We start from the raw sequence: 18036 nt of genomic DNA on the forward strand, positions 1-18036 counted from the left end.
CTTTAATTATTTCTGTTGGGAGATATTTGGAAGATAGCTTTTATTAGTCTACAGGAGATATGGTTCATACTACTTGGGATCTCTTATGAAGAAATGCTTTTTCATGATACACTATCAAATTTATCTAATTGCATTTTTATCAGTCAGAATCTTTTATTTTTTTTGAAGAAATGGAAAACCCAACTCAAGTAAGCTTGAGGAAAAGGGAATTTATTGACTCAGCCAGCTTTCAAAACTGGTCTCCAGGGCTTTAACTTTTTTGTCAGGTCTGAGTTTCAAGGTGTCTGTCTTCCTCGCCTTTGCTTTCTCTTTGGTAATTTTATTCTTTCAGGGCAGAAAGTCCTTCTTCATGTGGTGGTGATGCAAGGGAGAGTGCCTGTCTTCTAGCACCTGTCTATGTAAAATCCCATGGATGGATTAGGACTCTGATGATCACCTGTGTGCTGTGATTGGCAGGCCCACAGGAGCACATGGAATGGGAAAGGAACAGTTTCTGAAAGGCAGGGTTTGCTATTACCACAGAGGAAGGAGTCAAAAACATTGTGTTTATTACAAGTAATGGGAAATAGAGAACAGGAAGGCGTAACATATTCTTTAAGGATATAAAAGGTGACTTAATTTTGTTTCCCTAATCATTGATTGTTATAGAGTATGCAAGCTGCAAGATGTCCTACAGATGAATTATCTTTAACTAACTGCGCAGTTGTGAATGAAAAGGATTTCCAGTCTGGCCAGTGAGTATCTGACTTCATTTTCTTCTTACCTGCAAAGTGGTATTTTAGAAACTTGTCAAGAGTCGTTTTTTTGGGGGGAAGGGGGGACGTTGGAGTGTAAGTCTTTTAATTCCTCTTGCTGAATTGGAAAATGGAAGAGATGAAAAAGAGTTGTGTACTGCATCAAATTTTGGTAAATACAGTGTTTTCTAAGTCTAAAGTTTTCTAACTTTATTTTTTCATTGGTTTTCCTAGCAGAGCTAAGCATACTGGTTATATGACTCATTATATAGCGTAGTCATTAGGTTTTTGGCTCTGGAGTCAGATGGTCTGTGTTTTGATCCCGGTTCTGCCTATTACAAACTGGGTGACTGTGGGTATGTTATTTACCCTGACTGTGCCTCAGTGTGTTGATCTGTAAAATGGGGATGATGATACCATCTTCTTCAGGGTATTTGTGAATATTGAGTTACACAAATAAATCACTTAGAACAGTGCCTACCACATTAGTAGGTCCTTAACAAATATTAGCTGTTTAATCATTGTTACTCTGACAACCCCAGAGACAAGAAAATTGGAAGAGGAACAACTGTAGAATCTTTAACAAGCATTTTTCATTGTCATTTTTAAAAAAAGTTATTTATTTTTTAATTGAAGGTTAATTGCTTTACAGAATTTTGTTATTTTCTGTCATACAGCATGATTTATTGTCATTTATTTCAATTCGTTCACATCACCCACTGCCTGAACTTCTGGGTACCATGCTATCAAGTTCAGTGCCGTCCATGGTGCTTCTAAGGTTGGTAGAAATAAGGATATGAAGGGTCAGTACCACAAGGCAGGCTAGGGAAATGAGGAAGGAAGTGGGATTTTAGCTGAGCCTTTTTCTGTTTTTAAAACTATCTTCGAAATACATGAGTTTCACAGAGTTAGAATTGCTAACTGTTTGTGGTTTTTGCCCTCAGAGTAGAGGGCTACGTTACATGATGGTATTACCATTCTTTCCAATCCTAAAAATTCTGTGACACAAAACTTTAGATATAAACTGGACTGTATATTATATATAATCAGTGTGAGAATTTGCTAATGGAATTCTTTCACATGTCAAGTGTTCACTGTACACATGATGGGGTTACTTAAAATATAGTGGATATAAGGAACTTGTGTCCTACTGACAAAATGATGTATGGAAATGTTAGCCATTAATATTTTTTAAAATTATAATATTCTAAAAGATAGTGTTGCTGTAACAAGAGTTTGAAGCTTCTGTCTCCTACACAGTCTTGTGAGTTTCTTGGTATAGGAGATTTATCATGAGATAACTATATTTCACCTATTTACTTGTGTTTACTTCTGAGCAGGGTGAATTAGAACAAAATGCTTTGAAATAGTAAATATTGATATCTATATGAAAGCTGATATATTTCATGAAAATTTTTCATTTTTACCACCTTTTAAATTTTATAGGCTGTTATTATTTCAACCTGTTGTGGAAATCTGCAAAGAGATTTAAGGAATAGTCCTAAAAACTAACTTTTTTTGGACTGCCATAGCCATGGCTCCTCTGTTTCTGGTTCTTCTTCCTTTAGTCTAGTTAGTATGTGAAATAATTCTCAGGAGAGGAAATTGATCTAATTTTTACTTAGTATCAGGTAAATCAGTGCCTTCAATTTTATGTAACTGTAAATGTAATGAGGTTGATGTTTCAGATGGCATGTACTCTCTTGAACTTGCTCTTGATTCTGCTTGATGTCTGTTTGGCCCAAGGTGGTCCTTACGCCTAGAACACATTGTGAATTGCTGACAATTTGTGGAAATGAAATTTGTGGTCCTATTTCTTCAGGACATATAATGCCATGTTTTCACTTGGCCCTCATCAAGCATCATCTGTTGGAAATGAGCTTATTAGAGTTGATGTTCTTTATTTCCCTTGACATGGAGTGTTGACTGTGTTTCTGTCTTGTAGGCACGTACTTGTGAGGACCTCCCCCAACCACAGGTACACATTTACACTGAGGACCCACCCATCTGTGGTTCCAGGGAGCATTGCATTCAGCTTACCTCAGGTAACTAGGATGTGAATTTATTCTCCTCTAATCTTGAAAGTCGTAGAAGAATCAATTCACTTAAAGCAAGCTGTATCACCCTGTAATGATATTGATTCATAGTGAAGAAAACCATCTAGGTGTTATATAAGGAATTTAAAGATAAATTCTTAATTGCCAGTTTCTACCATATGTCTTTTATTGCCTTGATTTTTCCTCCTAATTAAAAAAGAGCAATTCTGCAGTGATTTCAGTTAGCTATCAGACAGTGTCAAGTTATTTTAATGTTAGCTCTCAGGGTAATAGAGAATATATAAAAATAGCACTTACATCTAAAATTAACATCTAATAATAGCATTTTTAAAATACAATGATGTTAGACTAAAGAACATGATATGAGTAGGGCTTCCCCGATGGCTCAGTGATAAAGAATCTGCCTTCAGTGCAGGAGACACAGGAGCATGTGGGTTCAATCCCTGAGTCAGGAAGATCCCCTGGAGAAGGAAATGGGAACCCACACCATTACTCTTGCCTGGAGAATCCCATGGACAGAGGAGCCTAACTGGCTACATTCGAAACAGTCACAAAGAGTCGAACATGCCTGAGTGACTAAGCACAGTTGTTATTTCAAATGACAGCCTAACTTGCTGAGCTTCCATGATAAGTGGAAGGATTATGATTAGATTTACAGCTGTTGGTAGATTTTGTGGAGGGGAAATTGCCTACCACTCCGGCAGGCACGTGATATATAATACAAGAGCATCGCAAGTACTAGTCTGTATCCTTTCCTCCCTTGTCATCTTACTCAGGCTGCTGATCCTTAGTCCTGAACAGGGCAGATGCAACCCTTACCTCCCGTACTATGCCAGTTGATTGCGGCCCTCCCACCCCTGGAGGTTTAGGGAAAGAGATCAAAAGGAGAGTTAACTCCTTAAGGAACTGTTAAAGATCTCTTGAATCCCTCACATGTTATGGGAAATCTTCATTTGCTATTCCCTTTTCCCCTTTTGGATGCCTCTGCAGTATCAGGACTGCTTTTTGCATTTGTTTATATAGATCAAAGGTTTGGAGTATTCTGGGGCTTACCAGCTTTCTCAGAGCTAAATTTGGGACTCAGCTGGCCAGAAATGGGATTTCTAACCATTTTTCCTTGTCTCTCTGCTTTAAAAAAAAATTTCCCCAACATTTACTATAGACTAAGTGCTACTCTTAAGTGCTTTTGCATGTGTTCCCTCATTTAATTCTCTCAACAACCCCAAATGATGGATACTATTATCATCATCCTTGAGGCTGTCTCTGGGTGTAGAACCTAAATGTGGCTGCTTTGTGACCCCAAATCTGGGCTTAACCAGTATGCCTCTGCATCTCTGGTTGGCCAGAAGTGGGATGGAGTATGACAGAAAAGAGAAGTGAAGGGTGGAGAGGAGGTGAGAAAGCTGGGGGGGGGGAGAGCGCTTGTTGCATGTATTCAAAACGCAGCATCTTCTTACCTCGTCACCACCACAAAGCTCACGAAGTTCAGATGAGGAGACAAACTTGTTTTTCAGTCAAGGATTATTTTTCTCACTGGTCTTTGAAGTGTTGTCAGTAAGTACTCACTTTGAATCTGTATCAAGCCAGTCCTGAATTCCTGCCTGAACACAATCTGTCCTGCCTCCATATATTCTTGCTGTTGTAACCAGTCGGTACCTAGGGAGAAGCTAAAAGCCTTGTCACAAATGCCTGACACTTCTTTGGCAAGTACACAAAGAGTAGTCGTGACCATCTAATGATTTGAATCCCTGCCTGGTTTCATTATAGCCTATCTGATGAGTTCTGATTTATTTTTCATGAATTGAACATCTTTCTTTTTGTGCTACTGTATCAAACAGTGTAACTATCCACAGTACATTTAGAATCTGAAATGTCTGATACTACAAAGGCCTTCAGGAGCATTAAAATATTATGCAAAGGAGCATCCTACTCAGTGGTGCCAGCTTTACTGTAAAAAGGCAAGCTTTCTATGTTTTGAGGCCAGATATTCAGGTATAAATAAACTATAGCATATGTTTGCTAGGGCGGCTGTAACAAAGTACCACAAATTGGGTGGCTTAAAATAACAGAAATTTATTCTCCCACAGTTCTGGAGGCAGAAGTCTGAAATCAAGGTGTCAGCAGGGCTGTGTTCTCTCTGAAGGCACTCGGGAAAAATCTGTTCCATGCTTAGCTTCTGGTGTTGTAGACAGTCTTTGACGTTCATTGACTGGTGGATGTATCACTTCAGTCCCTGCCTTTGCTGTCACATGACTTTTTCCCCATTTGACTGTGTCTCTCTTTTCTTATAAGGAAGCCATATTGGCTTAGACTCTATCTTAATTCATTGTGACCTCATCTTACCTTGATATCATCTGCAGAGACCCCGTTTCCAAATGCTGTCACATTCATTGGAGCTGGGGGCTAAGGCTTTAATGTATCTTTTTTGTGGGGCATGGTTCAACACTTAACAGCCATGGTTTAGTCTTGGAATGTGTACATGAAATTCACAGAAATCCTGTTTTCCTCGTTTCTCTAATTTTCACGTGCTATTGTCTTTTTTTTACCCCCTCTCTTTTGTTTTACAGCGAAAATGGGCTGGACTTTCTATTGGGCAAGAAATAGAAGGTAGGTATATTTTTTAGCTATCTGAGGTAGATTTTCTGTATGATTTTCTCATAGAGATCTGAACAGTTTTCTGTTCATCCATGTTACAGTTAGGTGTATGAGAATGAAAAGTAAGTAGTTACTTTGTCTACTTGTTATATGTCTGAGTATTCTTGGGAAAGAAACATCCACATATTCATAGCTCACAGAAAAAGTGCAAGGTAAATTTTTGCACAAATTACCTTTAAGAGTACTGTGTAAAAGTCTGAGATATGACAGGAGTGGAGGAATTGATTGGAGATTGGATAATTAGCCAGAGAAATCTTACCAGCACTGGAGTTTTGAGCATGATTATGAAGTAGGAGAAAAGCATGACATGATATTGACAAGGAACAAAGGCTCTTCAGATGAGAAATAAAACAAATAAAAGGCACTGGGATGGGGGCAAGCAAATTATAGGCATCGCTCATAAATATGTTTGATTGAAAGGTTTTGCCTGAATGGGTTGTATTAAGTGATGAGAGGTGGAGTATGTAGTTAGGAGGCGGCCTGGAAATACATACTGAAATTTTTGGACTTTACACAAACACACTTAGAAGTTCTGAATAAGCCCACCAAAATCCTACCTTTAGAAAAGAGTTCTAATGTCATTGTGGAGTATAGCAAGGAGTGGGAAGAATTCAGGAGTGAAGGACAATTGCTGGGAGGTTATTTGACTTGCCTGGAATTAAGCCGAATAGGACTTTGTGAATTATGGCTATGGAAAAATTTTTTAAAAGTTGAAGTTGTGTTAAAGAGGAATAATTGGTATGACATGGTGATTCCATTTTACTGTATACTGAGGTGTATTTTCTAATGTCTTTGTTTAAAAAGATAAATCAGGTTTAGGGTAAGGAGAAGAAGGGTGGCAGTACTTAAGAAAACTATGGACTTTTAAAAATAAAACGTGTCATAAAGTCATCATAGTTCATTAGGGAAGGATATGGAAAGCAATTTATGACTTAAGGGGAAAAAAAAGACTAAGCCACTTGTGGTTTATAAACCAAAGAGCTAATAAGTGAACACTGGCATTGTTTCTTAGTCATTGTGGCAAAGTTGGGGAAATGAAGTGTGAGTCGTTTTATCAGGTAATTTTATGTTAACTTCATGGATTCAGTAGGGCAAGAAAAGAAAATCCAAGTGTAATTAAGTCAGCTTTTTTCCTGCTAGCTTTAAGACTAGCAGGAAAAATTAATAAACTAATAAAAATTATTAATTAGTTATTAATAAATAATAAAAATTCATATTATGGAAAGGTTACAAAAACAATACAGAGATATCTTCTAAAAGATACCATTTGACTCTCATCTATACAATAGTTAATCTTTATATTCTGCCTTCCTGTTTCTCCTCTCATTTTGTAATTAATTGCTTCCTTTTTTTTCAAGTTTTAAGTCTTTTTTTTTTTTTTAGTGGAAGAAGCAACTTTTTAAAAGTTGAGATATAATTGACATATTACATTATATTAGTTTCAGGTATGCATGCATGCTAAGTAACTTCAGTCATGTCCAAGTCCATGCAACCCTATGGACTGTAGCCTGCCAGGCTCCTCTGTCCATGGGGATTCTCCAGGCAAGAATACTGGAGTGGGTTGCCCTGCCCCCTTCTAGGGGATCTTCCAGACCCAGGGATCAAATCCTCGTCTCTTGTGTCTCCTGCATTGGCAATCAGGTTCTTTACCACTAGCACCACCCTGATGCTGTGAAAGATTAAAGGCAGGAGAAGGGGACGACAGAGGATGAGATGGTTGGATGGCATCACTGACACGATGGACATGAGTTTGAGCAAGCTGTAGGAGCTGGTGAAGGGCAGAGAATCCTGGCATGCTTCAGTCCATGAGGTTGCAAAGAGTTGGACACGACTGAGCGACTGAACTGAAGCACCTGACATAATGGTTTGATATTTACATACCTTGTGAAATGCTTACCACAATAAATCTAGTTAACATCTGTCACAAGACTTTTTTTCTTGTGGTAATGACTTGTAAGGTCTACTCTATTAGCAACATTCAAGTGTGCAGCGCAGTTTCACTCACTGCAGTCACCGTGGGGTGCACGTTAGTTCATGTCTTTCTGCGCTGTTGACGTGCTGTGCCGTGCCCTGCTTAGTTGCTTCAGTCTGTTCAGCTCTTTGCGACCCCATGGACTGTAGCCCACCAGGCTCCTCTGTCCAAGGGGATTCACTAGGCAAGAATACTGGAGTGGGTTGCCATGCCCTCCTCCAGGATGTACATGCTGTTCTTCCACAAATGGCCCCACATTTGTTTTAGTCTCAGCTCTCCAATAAATCTCTTAAATGATCATGATCAGTCCTTTTGCCTGCTTCTACTTGGTTGGATAAAACCTATCCTCTAGTAGATTCCTTTAGGAAGTATATATGTGTACAGTGTTTCCTAAGTTCTTGGACATTCAGACTTTTTTCTTTTATTTCTTTGATGCCCTTAAGGGCAGCTTGGCTGGATATAAAATTCTTGGCTTTTCTTTCCTTGAATTTCTTGAAAATACTGTATCACATTGCCTTATTTTGTACTGAACTGTTGAGAACCCTGATGCCAAGTCTTGTTTTCTTACCTTTATAAGTAATTTGATTTTTTTGCCTGGGAGCCCTGAGGGGTTTTCTGTCTTTAAATTCTAACATCCTTATTAGGATATTGCTTGGAATTGGCCATTCTGGGTCAACAACTCAGCTATACAATACTTTATTTCAATATGTAGATTTAAATTTTGTCTATTTCCAGAAGATTTTCTTAGGTTTTGGTTTTAAATATTAGTTCTGACTGAATTGTTTTGATTTTCTTCTCCAGGGTTCTAATTATACATGTATTTTAGGCCTGATCTGTCTTACATCTCAGCTGCTTTCTCTCTATTCTTGGTAAATTCTTTATTTTTATTATCTTGGTTGTTTTCTTGTCTTCATTCACTGCCTCTTATTAAATATTAACTTGAATCTATTCTTCCATGGACAGTTTGTAATTTATTATTTGCCTCTGAGTAGTTTTACTTTTCCTCGATTTCTTTGCTGTGTTTGATAAATTCATTGCATTTCTTTTACTAATATTTGTCTGTTTCTGTTCTTAGTTTTTAATCTTCTGACTTTAGGTGTTTTGTTATATGTCCAAGTACTTGTTTGAGGATATTTAATTTAGTTTAAAATGTTATGTATATTTTCTATTTCATAGTTGATCTTTTTAGAGAAGACAGCTAAAATGCTGCAATATTTTGTTATTTGTTATGTTTTCTTTACAGTAACTTTGTGGAATTATTTTTTTTCTGTTTCACATGATTTTGTAGGCAAAATTATTAGTGCAAGAGCATTCTTTTCTGTTAGTGTAGAGAAGGGCAGTTTCTTTAATAATGGTGAGGTGGGGTAGATAGAAAGGTTGGTTGGCATAGCTTATTTGTCTTTGGTTTCTGTGTGATCCCTAAGTTTCCTCTCTGTCTTCTTTCCTTTATTGCCATGTCTTGAAGGGCACCACCCTTTCTCTTAGTTATCTGATTCTTTCCAGTGGTTCTTTGATGTTACTACTTCAGTTCTACTCACTTTGAGGTCCTTTTTGGGTACCTAGCGTCTTGGACTGCCAAGTCCCAAACCTGTGTATAGTGTTTTGGCTTTTGGTGTTAGACTTTCTCTTTTGAGGGGTGATTTTGTTTGTATTTTCCCTATGTACTGCTTTCCCTTCTTTTTTTCCACAGTTGGAGCTCTGTCTAATCTTGTTACATATTTCTCTATTTTCAAGTAATTTAAGTTTTGTGGTTTTCTCTGTGTCTTAGTAATGGTGACGGTGTGGACTGTGCGTAGCATTATTTGTTCTCCTTGCTGTTCCCACAGAGTTTTAGGAGGATATGTGGGAATGTTCAGGAGGATGTGTGTGAATGTGAATTCACATTCACATCCTCTGAATCCAAGCTTTTGGAGATATTCAAAGATATATTGACTTTAAACTGGTTAAAAGAAAGCGATTACTTAAAGCAGTTGCCTGGAACACATTATGAGCCTAGTCTGTAGGCTCAAGATGCCTGAGAAGAGAAGTTGGTAAAGTGGAAGGAGAGAGTTATCCTGTTTCTCATTTAGGAACTTGGCAACTTATTGTTTGTTTTTTCCTGAATCAGAAGGAACTTAGATATTGGGATTATCTTTATTTGGTCTTTTCTTTGTGGAAGTAGGATTAAAGATAAAATTTCTTGCCTGGGGGTGAAAATAAAGGAAATTAGATACAGATAACTGGTAGTGAATGTTGGAGAATTAGTGCTTTCTAAACTTGCAACCCACTCCAGTATTCCTGCCTGGAAAATCCCATGGACGGAGGCGCCTGGTAGGCTACAGTCCATGGGGTCACAAAGAGCCGGACACGACTAAGTGACTTCAATCAATCCAATCCAAACTTGCCTCACAGAAATACCTGGGGAGTTCTGTTTTTGTTTTTTTTGTTTTTTGTTTTTTTAAAGATTCTCAGGCCCCTCCCTTGGGGGTCTGATTCATGAATCTGTGTTTTTAACAATCACCCTTAAGTAGTTGTTATCAGTCACATTTTTGGGAATATTGACATAAGTGATTCCCTTAACTGTCTCCTCCTCACCTGAAAGCATAGCATGAAGCTGAGACAGTGGAGGAGTTCAGCACCAAAGGGAAGTAGGTCGCTGCGTGAAGCCAGGGTTCCCTGTTTGTAGACACTGTCAGAGATAAAAATGAACATTTGTTAAATCTAATGAGAAGACCTATGTGTATGAAGCTTAGGTTTCTAATTTCCTTAAACTTACTTTTCTAAATATAAGTGTTCTTAACTTTTAATGCAGATAAATTCTGTTGTGAAAAAGAAAATTCAAGATGAAATGAAAAAATGTGTTTTGTGGCCTTAAATTGTGTTTAAAGCATTCTCCTGCTACCAGAAATGCTTATCTTGAATGTAAAGTAAGTTCTTTAAAAAGACAAATCAAACAGACCTAATTGGCAGAATAAAACTTAAGTGTTCAGATGGAACTAAGGTGAAGTAAGGTTGAGGTAAGGAAGGGTTTGGGGGCCTGATTGTTGTCATGATGTAGCATAAAGGTACAAAACTTTTTCAGTGTAAGTAGAGGTTTAGGCAAAGAGAGAATAGGAAGTTTGGTATGAAGGGGAGTGTTTATTCAAAGATTCTGAAACAGGAGTTCTGTCTGTTAGGAGAATTTTTTAGTCAGATCAGTGATTTTAGTTCTCAGACTAAATCTTCTAGAAGAATCATTTAGTTTTCTCTCTGTCTGTAAGTACCATGTTTTAAGTATTGCAGACTGATGTTCAGTTAACACATGTTTTTTTGAACCTGTCTTTGTAATACCTGTTCAAAGCATTGGCTATAATTTTTTGTTTATAAATTAATCTTTGATGTTAAATTGCTATTGGTCATAAAATAAGAAACATTCTTAACCTTTTGGCCCTTTGCTCCTTGTTGAAACCTTCAGGGCATCTGTCCCTTTGGGGGCTGATGATGGCGCTGACCATGGTGCTGCCTGTGAAACTGTCCATGGTACTGCCATAGCATTTGAAATTGTAACAACTTGGTCTTTTCTATTTAGGAACACTGACCTTTAAATTAAGATGCATTTGAAAACTGTAGTCAGTATTGATGATATTTTAATAACGTATTCAAATTTCTTGGTATAAGAATGGTTCACACACGTGTATATATATCCATGCATATATCTATACATATGCATGTGCACACACATGATGATGCTATGAAATTGTTTTGGAGTCTTTAATGCACAAAATTGTGTCATGCTGTGCAACCCTTTCTGAATTATACTTTTTTCACTCAATATTATGTTTTAATGGACCATTCATCTTTATTAAATATATATCAGATTTTAGTTTTAAGTGCAACACATTATTCTACATTATGACTATGCCACATTTTATTCATCATTTCCTGACTGATAAGCATTTTTTAAATGTTTGACTATTAGAAATATACTGCAATGAACCTCCCTGTAACTTTCTAGTTCAAGAGTCTTCTGGGGACAGACCCCTGGAAATGAGATTGTCAATCAACTTATTTATTTTCCATTAATAATTCATCCCATAAATATTTTGTTGTATGGAGAAACAACTAAGCTGTCTTATGAAAATCACTCAGAATGTAAACTGTACTTCCTAGGAAGTACACAAAAAGAACACAACATGCAGAAGTGGAGGCCAGAGAGTATTCTGAAACTCTCAGCTGAGATTTGAGCTTATCTTTGATCTTCAGCAAATTTTCCAACCCTCCATCGTGGCTTTCTTTGTTATTTTGCTCTTGAAAACATATATCAAGTATGTGTGTCCCCTTTATGATGGCCAACCAAAATACAAAAATATGATTAATTAAGCAATTTCATTCAAAGGACTTACAAAAAATCCTTGTACTTAACTCAAGACTAGACTCAGCTAGTCTGTAAGAAATAAGTTGAGAACAGAAATTGAGCATGAAAGGGCCATAAAGATTTATCTAGCTCAGTCTTATTTTATAGGTGTGACAAATCAAGGCACAGAAAGTTAGGTGGTTTATAGATTCGTCCATTTACTAATAGATTGCAACACATGGTTTCCAGAGTCCCTTTGTTTCTAGCATGAAAAGTATAGGTGTTTTGCTGCTGTTGTTTCATTTAAACAGTTCATGAATATATTAAGCATCCTGCCAACACTGTTGTTTGTTTGCTGTGCTCAGTCATGTCCGACTCTTTGCAACCCCATGGACTGTAGCCCACCAGGCTTCTCTGTCCTTGAAATTTCCCAGGCAAAAATACTGGAGTGGGTTGCCCTTTTCTCTTCCTTGGGATTTTCCCGACCCAGGGATTGAGCCCGCATCTCTGGCATCTCCTGCATTGGCAGGTGGATTCTTTACCACCAAGTCACCTGGGAAGCCCACAGACACTATTAGGTGCTGTTAATACACAGATGAGCTAAAGGTCTGGTTTTTGTCCTGTTATGCATGTAGAACTTACTGTGGTTCCCCTGAAATCATAGGTGCTCAGTAAATATTTTTGTACTATTAAAAAAAGAAATGTCAAAGTCTTAAGTTGCTCTGCAGGAAATCCCTCTAGAAAACATTTTTTTCTCAAGGGTTTTTTTGGTTTTTGTTTTGGTCCTACACTCTTAATTTGCTAAAGCAAGAGTCCACACACCTCTGACCTTGGCTCTTTCTTGTGTCAAGCAAAAGTCTTGTTTGAAAACAGCATGGTATGCCATCTCCATCAGGACTTCCCATTCTGTCACTCCATCCTCTGCTTAATGAGGAGGAAGATGGAGAGGCTGTATGGGGGCAGCTGTAATTTCCCCAGAACAGTCAGGTGAGGGGTAAAAGTACAGGAGATTGCTGTTCAGTATGTTCCAGTTAAGTCAGGGGGAAGAACATCTCTAGTGGTTATTATTATGTTTAAAAAATATCTGTTCCTTATGTATCCCTCCAATGAAGGTCATGAAAAATCCCCCTTTGGTCAAGTCTATTTCATTTATGTGAAACTTTTAGTTACTTGAAGCACAGCACGGATTTGGTGTCTTTGTGACTTAAAAAAAAATGCTCCTTTTTTTCCTCCCTAGTGTCCTTATATACCTTTGACAAAGCCAAGCAGTGTATTGGCACAATGACCATCGAGATTGATTTCCTACAGAAAAAAAGTATCGACTCCAACCCATATGATACTGACAAGATGGCCGCAGAATTTATTCAGCAGTTCAACAACCAGGCATTCTCAGTGGGTCAACAGGTAGTTTTAAACTTTCTTTCATTTAGAGACATTTTTATCTCTGTACTTGTCCAAAATTAATTGTTTTTTAAAAGCTGAGAGGAGCTTTGCATATGAACAGCTATATCTAAGGTGAGTGATAAAAAGTGAGGGAAATATATTTGCTGAACCTCTAGCAGACTGTTTAGAAAAATTATAAAGTTAGCTTACGGTGTCATATATAAGGACAGCAGCTTTTCTTTCTGTAAATTTGGGAACACTATAGACATGTATATCAAATTTCTTTTCTTGTCATGGGACATTTGTCTGGGGATGTCTTTCTGTTTTCCTGATGTACTTCTGTAGAAAAGTAATTCTTAACATTTTTGGTTATGAGCTGCTTTGAGAATCGTAAGAAAATTACATGTAAATATATATTCAGTTTTTTATGGAGCTTTTGAAGCCCAGATTTTCTCTTCTTAAAAATAATATTGCTTATAAAGAAGATGAGGGTCATATATACAATGGAATATTACTGAGCCATAAAAAAGTGAAATAATGCCATTTGTAGCAACATGGATGAACCTGGAGATTATCATACTGACTGAACGAAGTGAATCAGATGGAGAAAAACGTGATGTCACTCATATATGGAATTTAATCTTAAAAGAGAAGTGAACTTATATACAAAACAGAAATGACTTACATCTATTGAAAACAAACTTACGATTGCCTAAAGGGAAACACTGGGGGAGGGATAAATCAGAAGCTTGGGGTGAACACACACACACACACACACACACACACACTACTACTACTATATAGAAAATAGATAACCAACAGAGACTTGGGGTGAACACACACACACACACACACACACACACACACACACACACTACTATATAGAAAATAGATAACCAACAGAGACTTGGGGTGAACACACACACACACACACACACACACACTACTATATAGAAAATAGATAACCAACAGAGACCTACTGTATAGCACAGGGAACTCTACGCAATATTTTGTAGTAACCAATATGAGAAAAGAATCTAAAATAGAATGAATATGTGTATAACTGAATCACTTGGCCATACACTTGAAGCTAATGCAACAGGGTAAGTCAACTATAGTCCAATAGAATAAAGGGAAAAGATGATCCTGTTTATATTGCTCCCTTCTTTGGACTTCAGTTAGTACATTGTTTGGTCTCCTAAGAAGAAATTCTGTGTGGTTTTTTTTTTTTTAATTTTACCTAAGAAATGTGTGAGTTCATAAATTATTATTTGTTTTTCTACATAAACAATCTCTGCTCTTTTGACCTTACCATTCCATTTGTCTCTTTCTGTGACTTCTGAATCATTAACTCCTTCCTCCTACCATAGCTCCATAGCAGCTGTTCTCAAACTATGGCCTTGAGGCCCTTTCAGGGGGTTTGTGAGGTCAAATCTAATATCAAAACATTTTTTAAAAAGGATGTTATATGCCCATTTCCTCTTATTCTCTCACAAGTGGAGTTGTGCAGGCCACATGATGGGTACTAGCATAGTTACACTGCCTGCTGAAGCAAACATGAATGCCCAGTGGTCTTCCATTAAGCAAGAAATTAGAGATTTGCAGAAATGTCACAGTGCCACTCTTCCCACTTATGTTTTATACCTTGGGAAATGGAAATACTTTAAAATAAATTATAAATATGTTATTTGTGTTAATATATAAATGTACTTTATTTTTTTTTAATTAATAAAGTTTCTTGTTCTAATTTCTAATATAGTGAATATCAACAGATTACAATCCATATAAACCAAATTTGGGGGTTTAGGAATGTAAAAGGATTCTGAGGTCAAAAAGTTTGAAAATTCCAGCTTTATAGTGTTCTGATCTCTTGAGTTACATAGACTGTCCTTGTGTGTCTCCTGTGGGAAGGCCTGTAAAATGGGAGAAATGGCAGGAGGAGGGACCTGAGGGAAATGAGTGTAGTGTCATTACTTGTAAAGACAAGACTCTTAAGGATTTGGTTAACCCATATATCATCATATCAAACTTTCACAATTGGAAACTTGAGTTACTGATAGACAGGAAAAGGACACAGAACACTTATTATTGTTTTTAAGAGTACTGGAATTGAAATGAACCTTAGAGGTTATCTTGTCTAACCTCCTCATTTTGCACATGAGGAATTTTATTTAGGTCCAGAGACGATCTGTGAGCTGCCCTGTATAGCTGAGACAAGAACCTGCTAGTCAGTTGATCCATTCATTAACAAATACTTATTGAACACTTAGTATGAGTTCAGTAAATACTATTTTAGGCCTGTAGATCTTTGGTGAATAAAGCAGACACATTTCCTACCTTTGTAGAGCTTCCTTTCTAGTTGGGAAAGACAGAAAATAAGAAAGAAATGCCATGTCCTGTTAATGTCAGTCAAATGGGATGATGCACTAGAGATCCGCTGGGCTGCTACTTGGAATTAGATGGATTGAGGAGGCTCCCCAGGATGATAGGTAGCTGATGATTTGTTGACTTACCTGCCCATTGCTTTTTGGGCTTCACCGTAGTCCTTCTGGATTCCTACACTTTCTGATAGTTGTGCTCAAATTGCCTAACTAAAATTTCCTTGTTTTTACCTTCTCCTTTAGCTTTTGTATTTTAATAGAAAATGCCTTGGTATTTGTAATAATTTAAAACCCAGTGACATGCAAACATCTACAAACCCACAAAAGAAAATCCTCCATAATACAGAGAAAGAATAAATATCTCAAATCATTCTTCTTAGTGTTTATTCCCATTCTTGGTAATTAGTGGTGGTAGGATGACAGTCAGCCTTGTTTATTGCATTTTTGTTATACCCTGGTATCCCGAAGAGGGCCTAGATTGTAGAAGGCACTTAATAAATATTTGGTGAGTGAATGAGCATTCAGAAGCTGTCCCTGCACTTGAAGGCACTTTGTACTGACTGTAGAAAAGCATGATGTTAGAGGCACACAACCAAGGCTTGCATCCTGGCATTGTCATTTGCTGTGACTCTAGGTCCCATTTAACTCCTCTCTGAATCTCAGCATCCTTCCTGGTAAAATAGGACTGATTTTTTGCAGACGAGTTAGTGAGTATTAATTACGGAACATCCTGTAACGTTTGTTTGGCACAGAGCAGATACTCAGTAAGTGTTAGTTCCTTTGCTCTGTGGGTAGTTTGCCTTGTGGAGAAGAGTGAGCTGAGAAAGCTGCTTGCCTGTGTTTGAAAAACATTGGCGATGATGTGAAAATCAAACCATTATATCATGAAGTGATTTTTTTTCCCCCTGTCTTTTCTATATAGCTTGTATTTAGCTTCAATGAGAAGCTTTTTGGCTTACTGGTCAAAGACATTGAAGCCATGGATCCCAGTATCCTCAAGGGAGAGCCTGCAACTGGTAAAAGACAGAAGGTATGTTTTATTTCTGATCATCTATATGATGTGCATCGTGCAAATGAATATAACTTTCCTAGCCATTCTCTACCTCAGTGATTTCTTTTATATTATGTACTCTTTTAAGATAGTAGGGAGAAATTGCCTTTAAACCCAGCATAGTTATTAAAATATAGTATAAAACAGACTTATGTGAAGATCTAATAGTAATTTTAAATAGCTGATAGTTTGAAAAATTTGCTTTGCTCATGGAGACTTCATTTCTCTTTTGTTTTTCACCTTGCTTTGAGAAGTCCAGAAATCTGCTGTAAGACTAACTACTAATTATTGTCTGTCTTTATAGATTGAAATAGGGCTGGTTGTTGGAAACAGCCAGGTTGCATTTGAAAAAGCAGAAAATTCATCACTCAATCTTATTGGTAAGATTTACAGTTTTTTAGAAGATTCTGAATAAAGTGGGGCCATCTGTTAATAATGGGCTTCCCTGGTGGGCTCAGACAGTAAAGAATCCACCTGCAGTGCGGGAGACCTGGGTTCGATCCCTGGGTCGGGAAGATCCCCTGGAGGAGGGCATGACAACCCACTGTAGTATTCTTGCCTGGAGAATCCCCGTGGACAGAGGAACCTGTGGGCTACAGTCTATGGGGTTGCAGAGAGTCAGACATGACTGAGCGACTAAACACAGCGCATCTGTTAACAATACGTGACCCAACTACAGTGATTAAACAGGAAGAGAGAATAGAGATACTTGCCTTGAAAAGGCTTATCACAGAATCATGGAGTATTTCATATCTTTCAGATATACTGATGTAGAAAAAATTTAAAACCTTCACTGGATCAATTTTGTCCAATAGAAATATAATGTGAGCCATGTATGTCATTTTAAATTTCCTAGTAACCTCACTAAAAATAAGGGAAAAGACAGATAAAAATTAATTTTTAAACTTTTAATAAATATGTGTACGCTGACAGAAGATTCATAAAAAATATTCAGAAAGTTCCCTTAACCCTTAACCAGCTTCCTGTGATGGTACCTCTTAAGTAACCATAGTACACTTTTCCAAAACTAGATTAACATGTTTCCATTGCTGCTAACTAGAGACTTTATTTGGATTTCATCAGTTTTTTCATTATGTCCTTTTTCTATTCCAGGGTCTAACTTGGAATTCCACGTTGCATTTAGTGGTTTAGTCTCCATGGTCTTCTCCAGTCTCTGACAGTTCCTCAGACTTTCACTGTCTTTTCATGACCGTGAGAGCTGGTCATGTATTTTGTAGAATGTCCCTCAGCTAGTTGTGTGTTAAATGTGATACTAGCATTATTTCCATTAGTGACTGAGTTAAATGATCAATGTACAGGTAAAAAAATTCTTTCCAGCAGATCCATAGTTCAGTCCTACTCTTGTACGTTAACCCCACTTTTATTATATTAACATAATGCGGATTGGGCTCTAAAAACAGTAACTCATCAGCATAATGATGCCATTAACTGTATTTACCTATGTTGATGTCTATCCTGGTACAAGGTAGA

The 18036-nt window shown here is 37.4% G+C and overlaps 1 protein-coding gene across 5 annotated transcripts in view; it reads left to right on the forward strand.

The window, feature by feature from the left end:
• NSF (N-ethylmaleimide sensitive factor, vesicle fusing ATPase) overlaps window positions 1-18036 on the forward strand; it is a 146608-nt gene that overhangs the window by 18003 nt on the left and 110569 nt on the right. For all 5 annotated transcript variants that reach the window (XM_043465965.1, XM_043465978.1, XM_043465958.1 and 2 more), the window contains exons 2-7: window positions 649-734; window positions 2680-2779; window positions 5359-5398; window positions 12968-13134; window positions 16417-16524; window positions 16850-16925. In XM_043465965.1, coding sequence (XP_043321900.1) covers window positions 649-734; window positions 2680-2779; window positions 5359-5398; window positions 12968-13134; window positions 16417-16524; window positions 16850-16925 — 577 coding nt within the window. The remainder of the gene's footprint in view (window positions 1-648; window positions 735-2679; window positions 2780-5358; window positions 5399-12967; window positions 13135-16416; window positions 16525-16849; window positions 16926-18036) is intronic.

This window comes from Cervus canadensis, chromosome 1 (assembly GCF_019320065.1).
Source record: "Cervus canadensis isolate Bull #8, Minnesota chromosome 1, ASM1932006v1, whole genome shotgun sequence".
NCBI classification, from domain to species: Eukaryota; Metazoa; Chordata; class Mammalia; order Artiodactyla; family Cervidae; genus Cervus; species Cervus canadensis.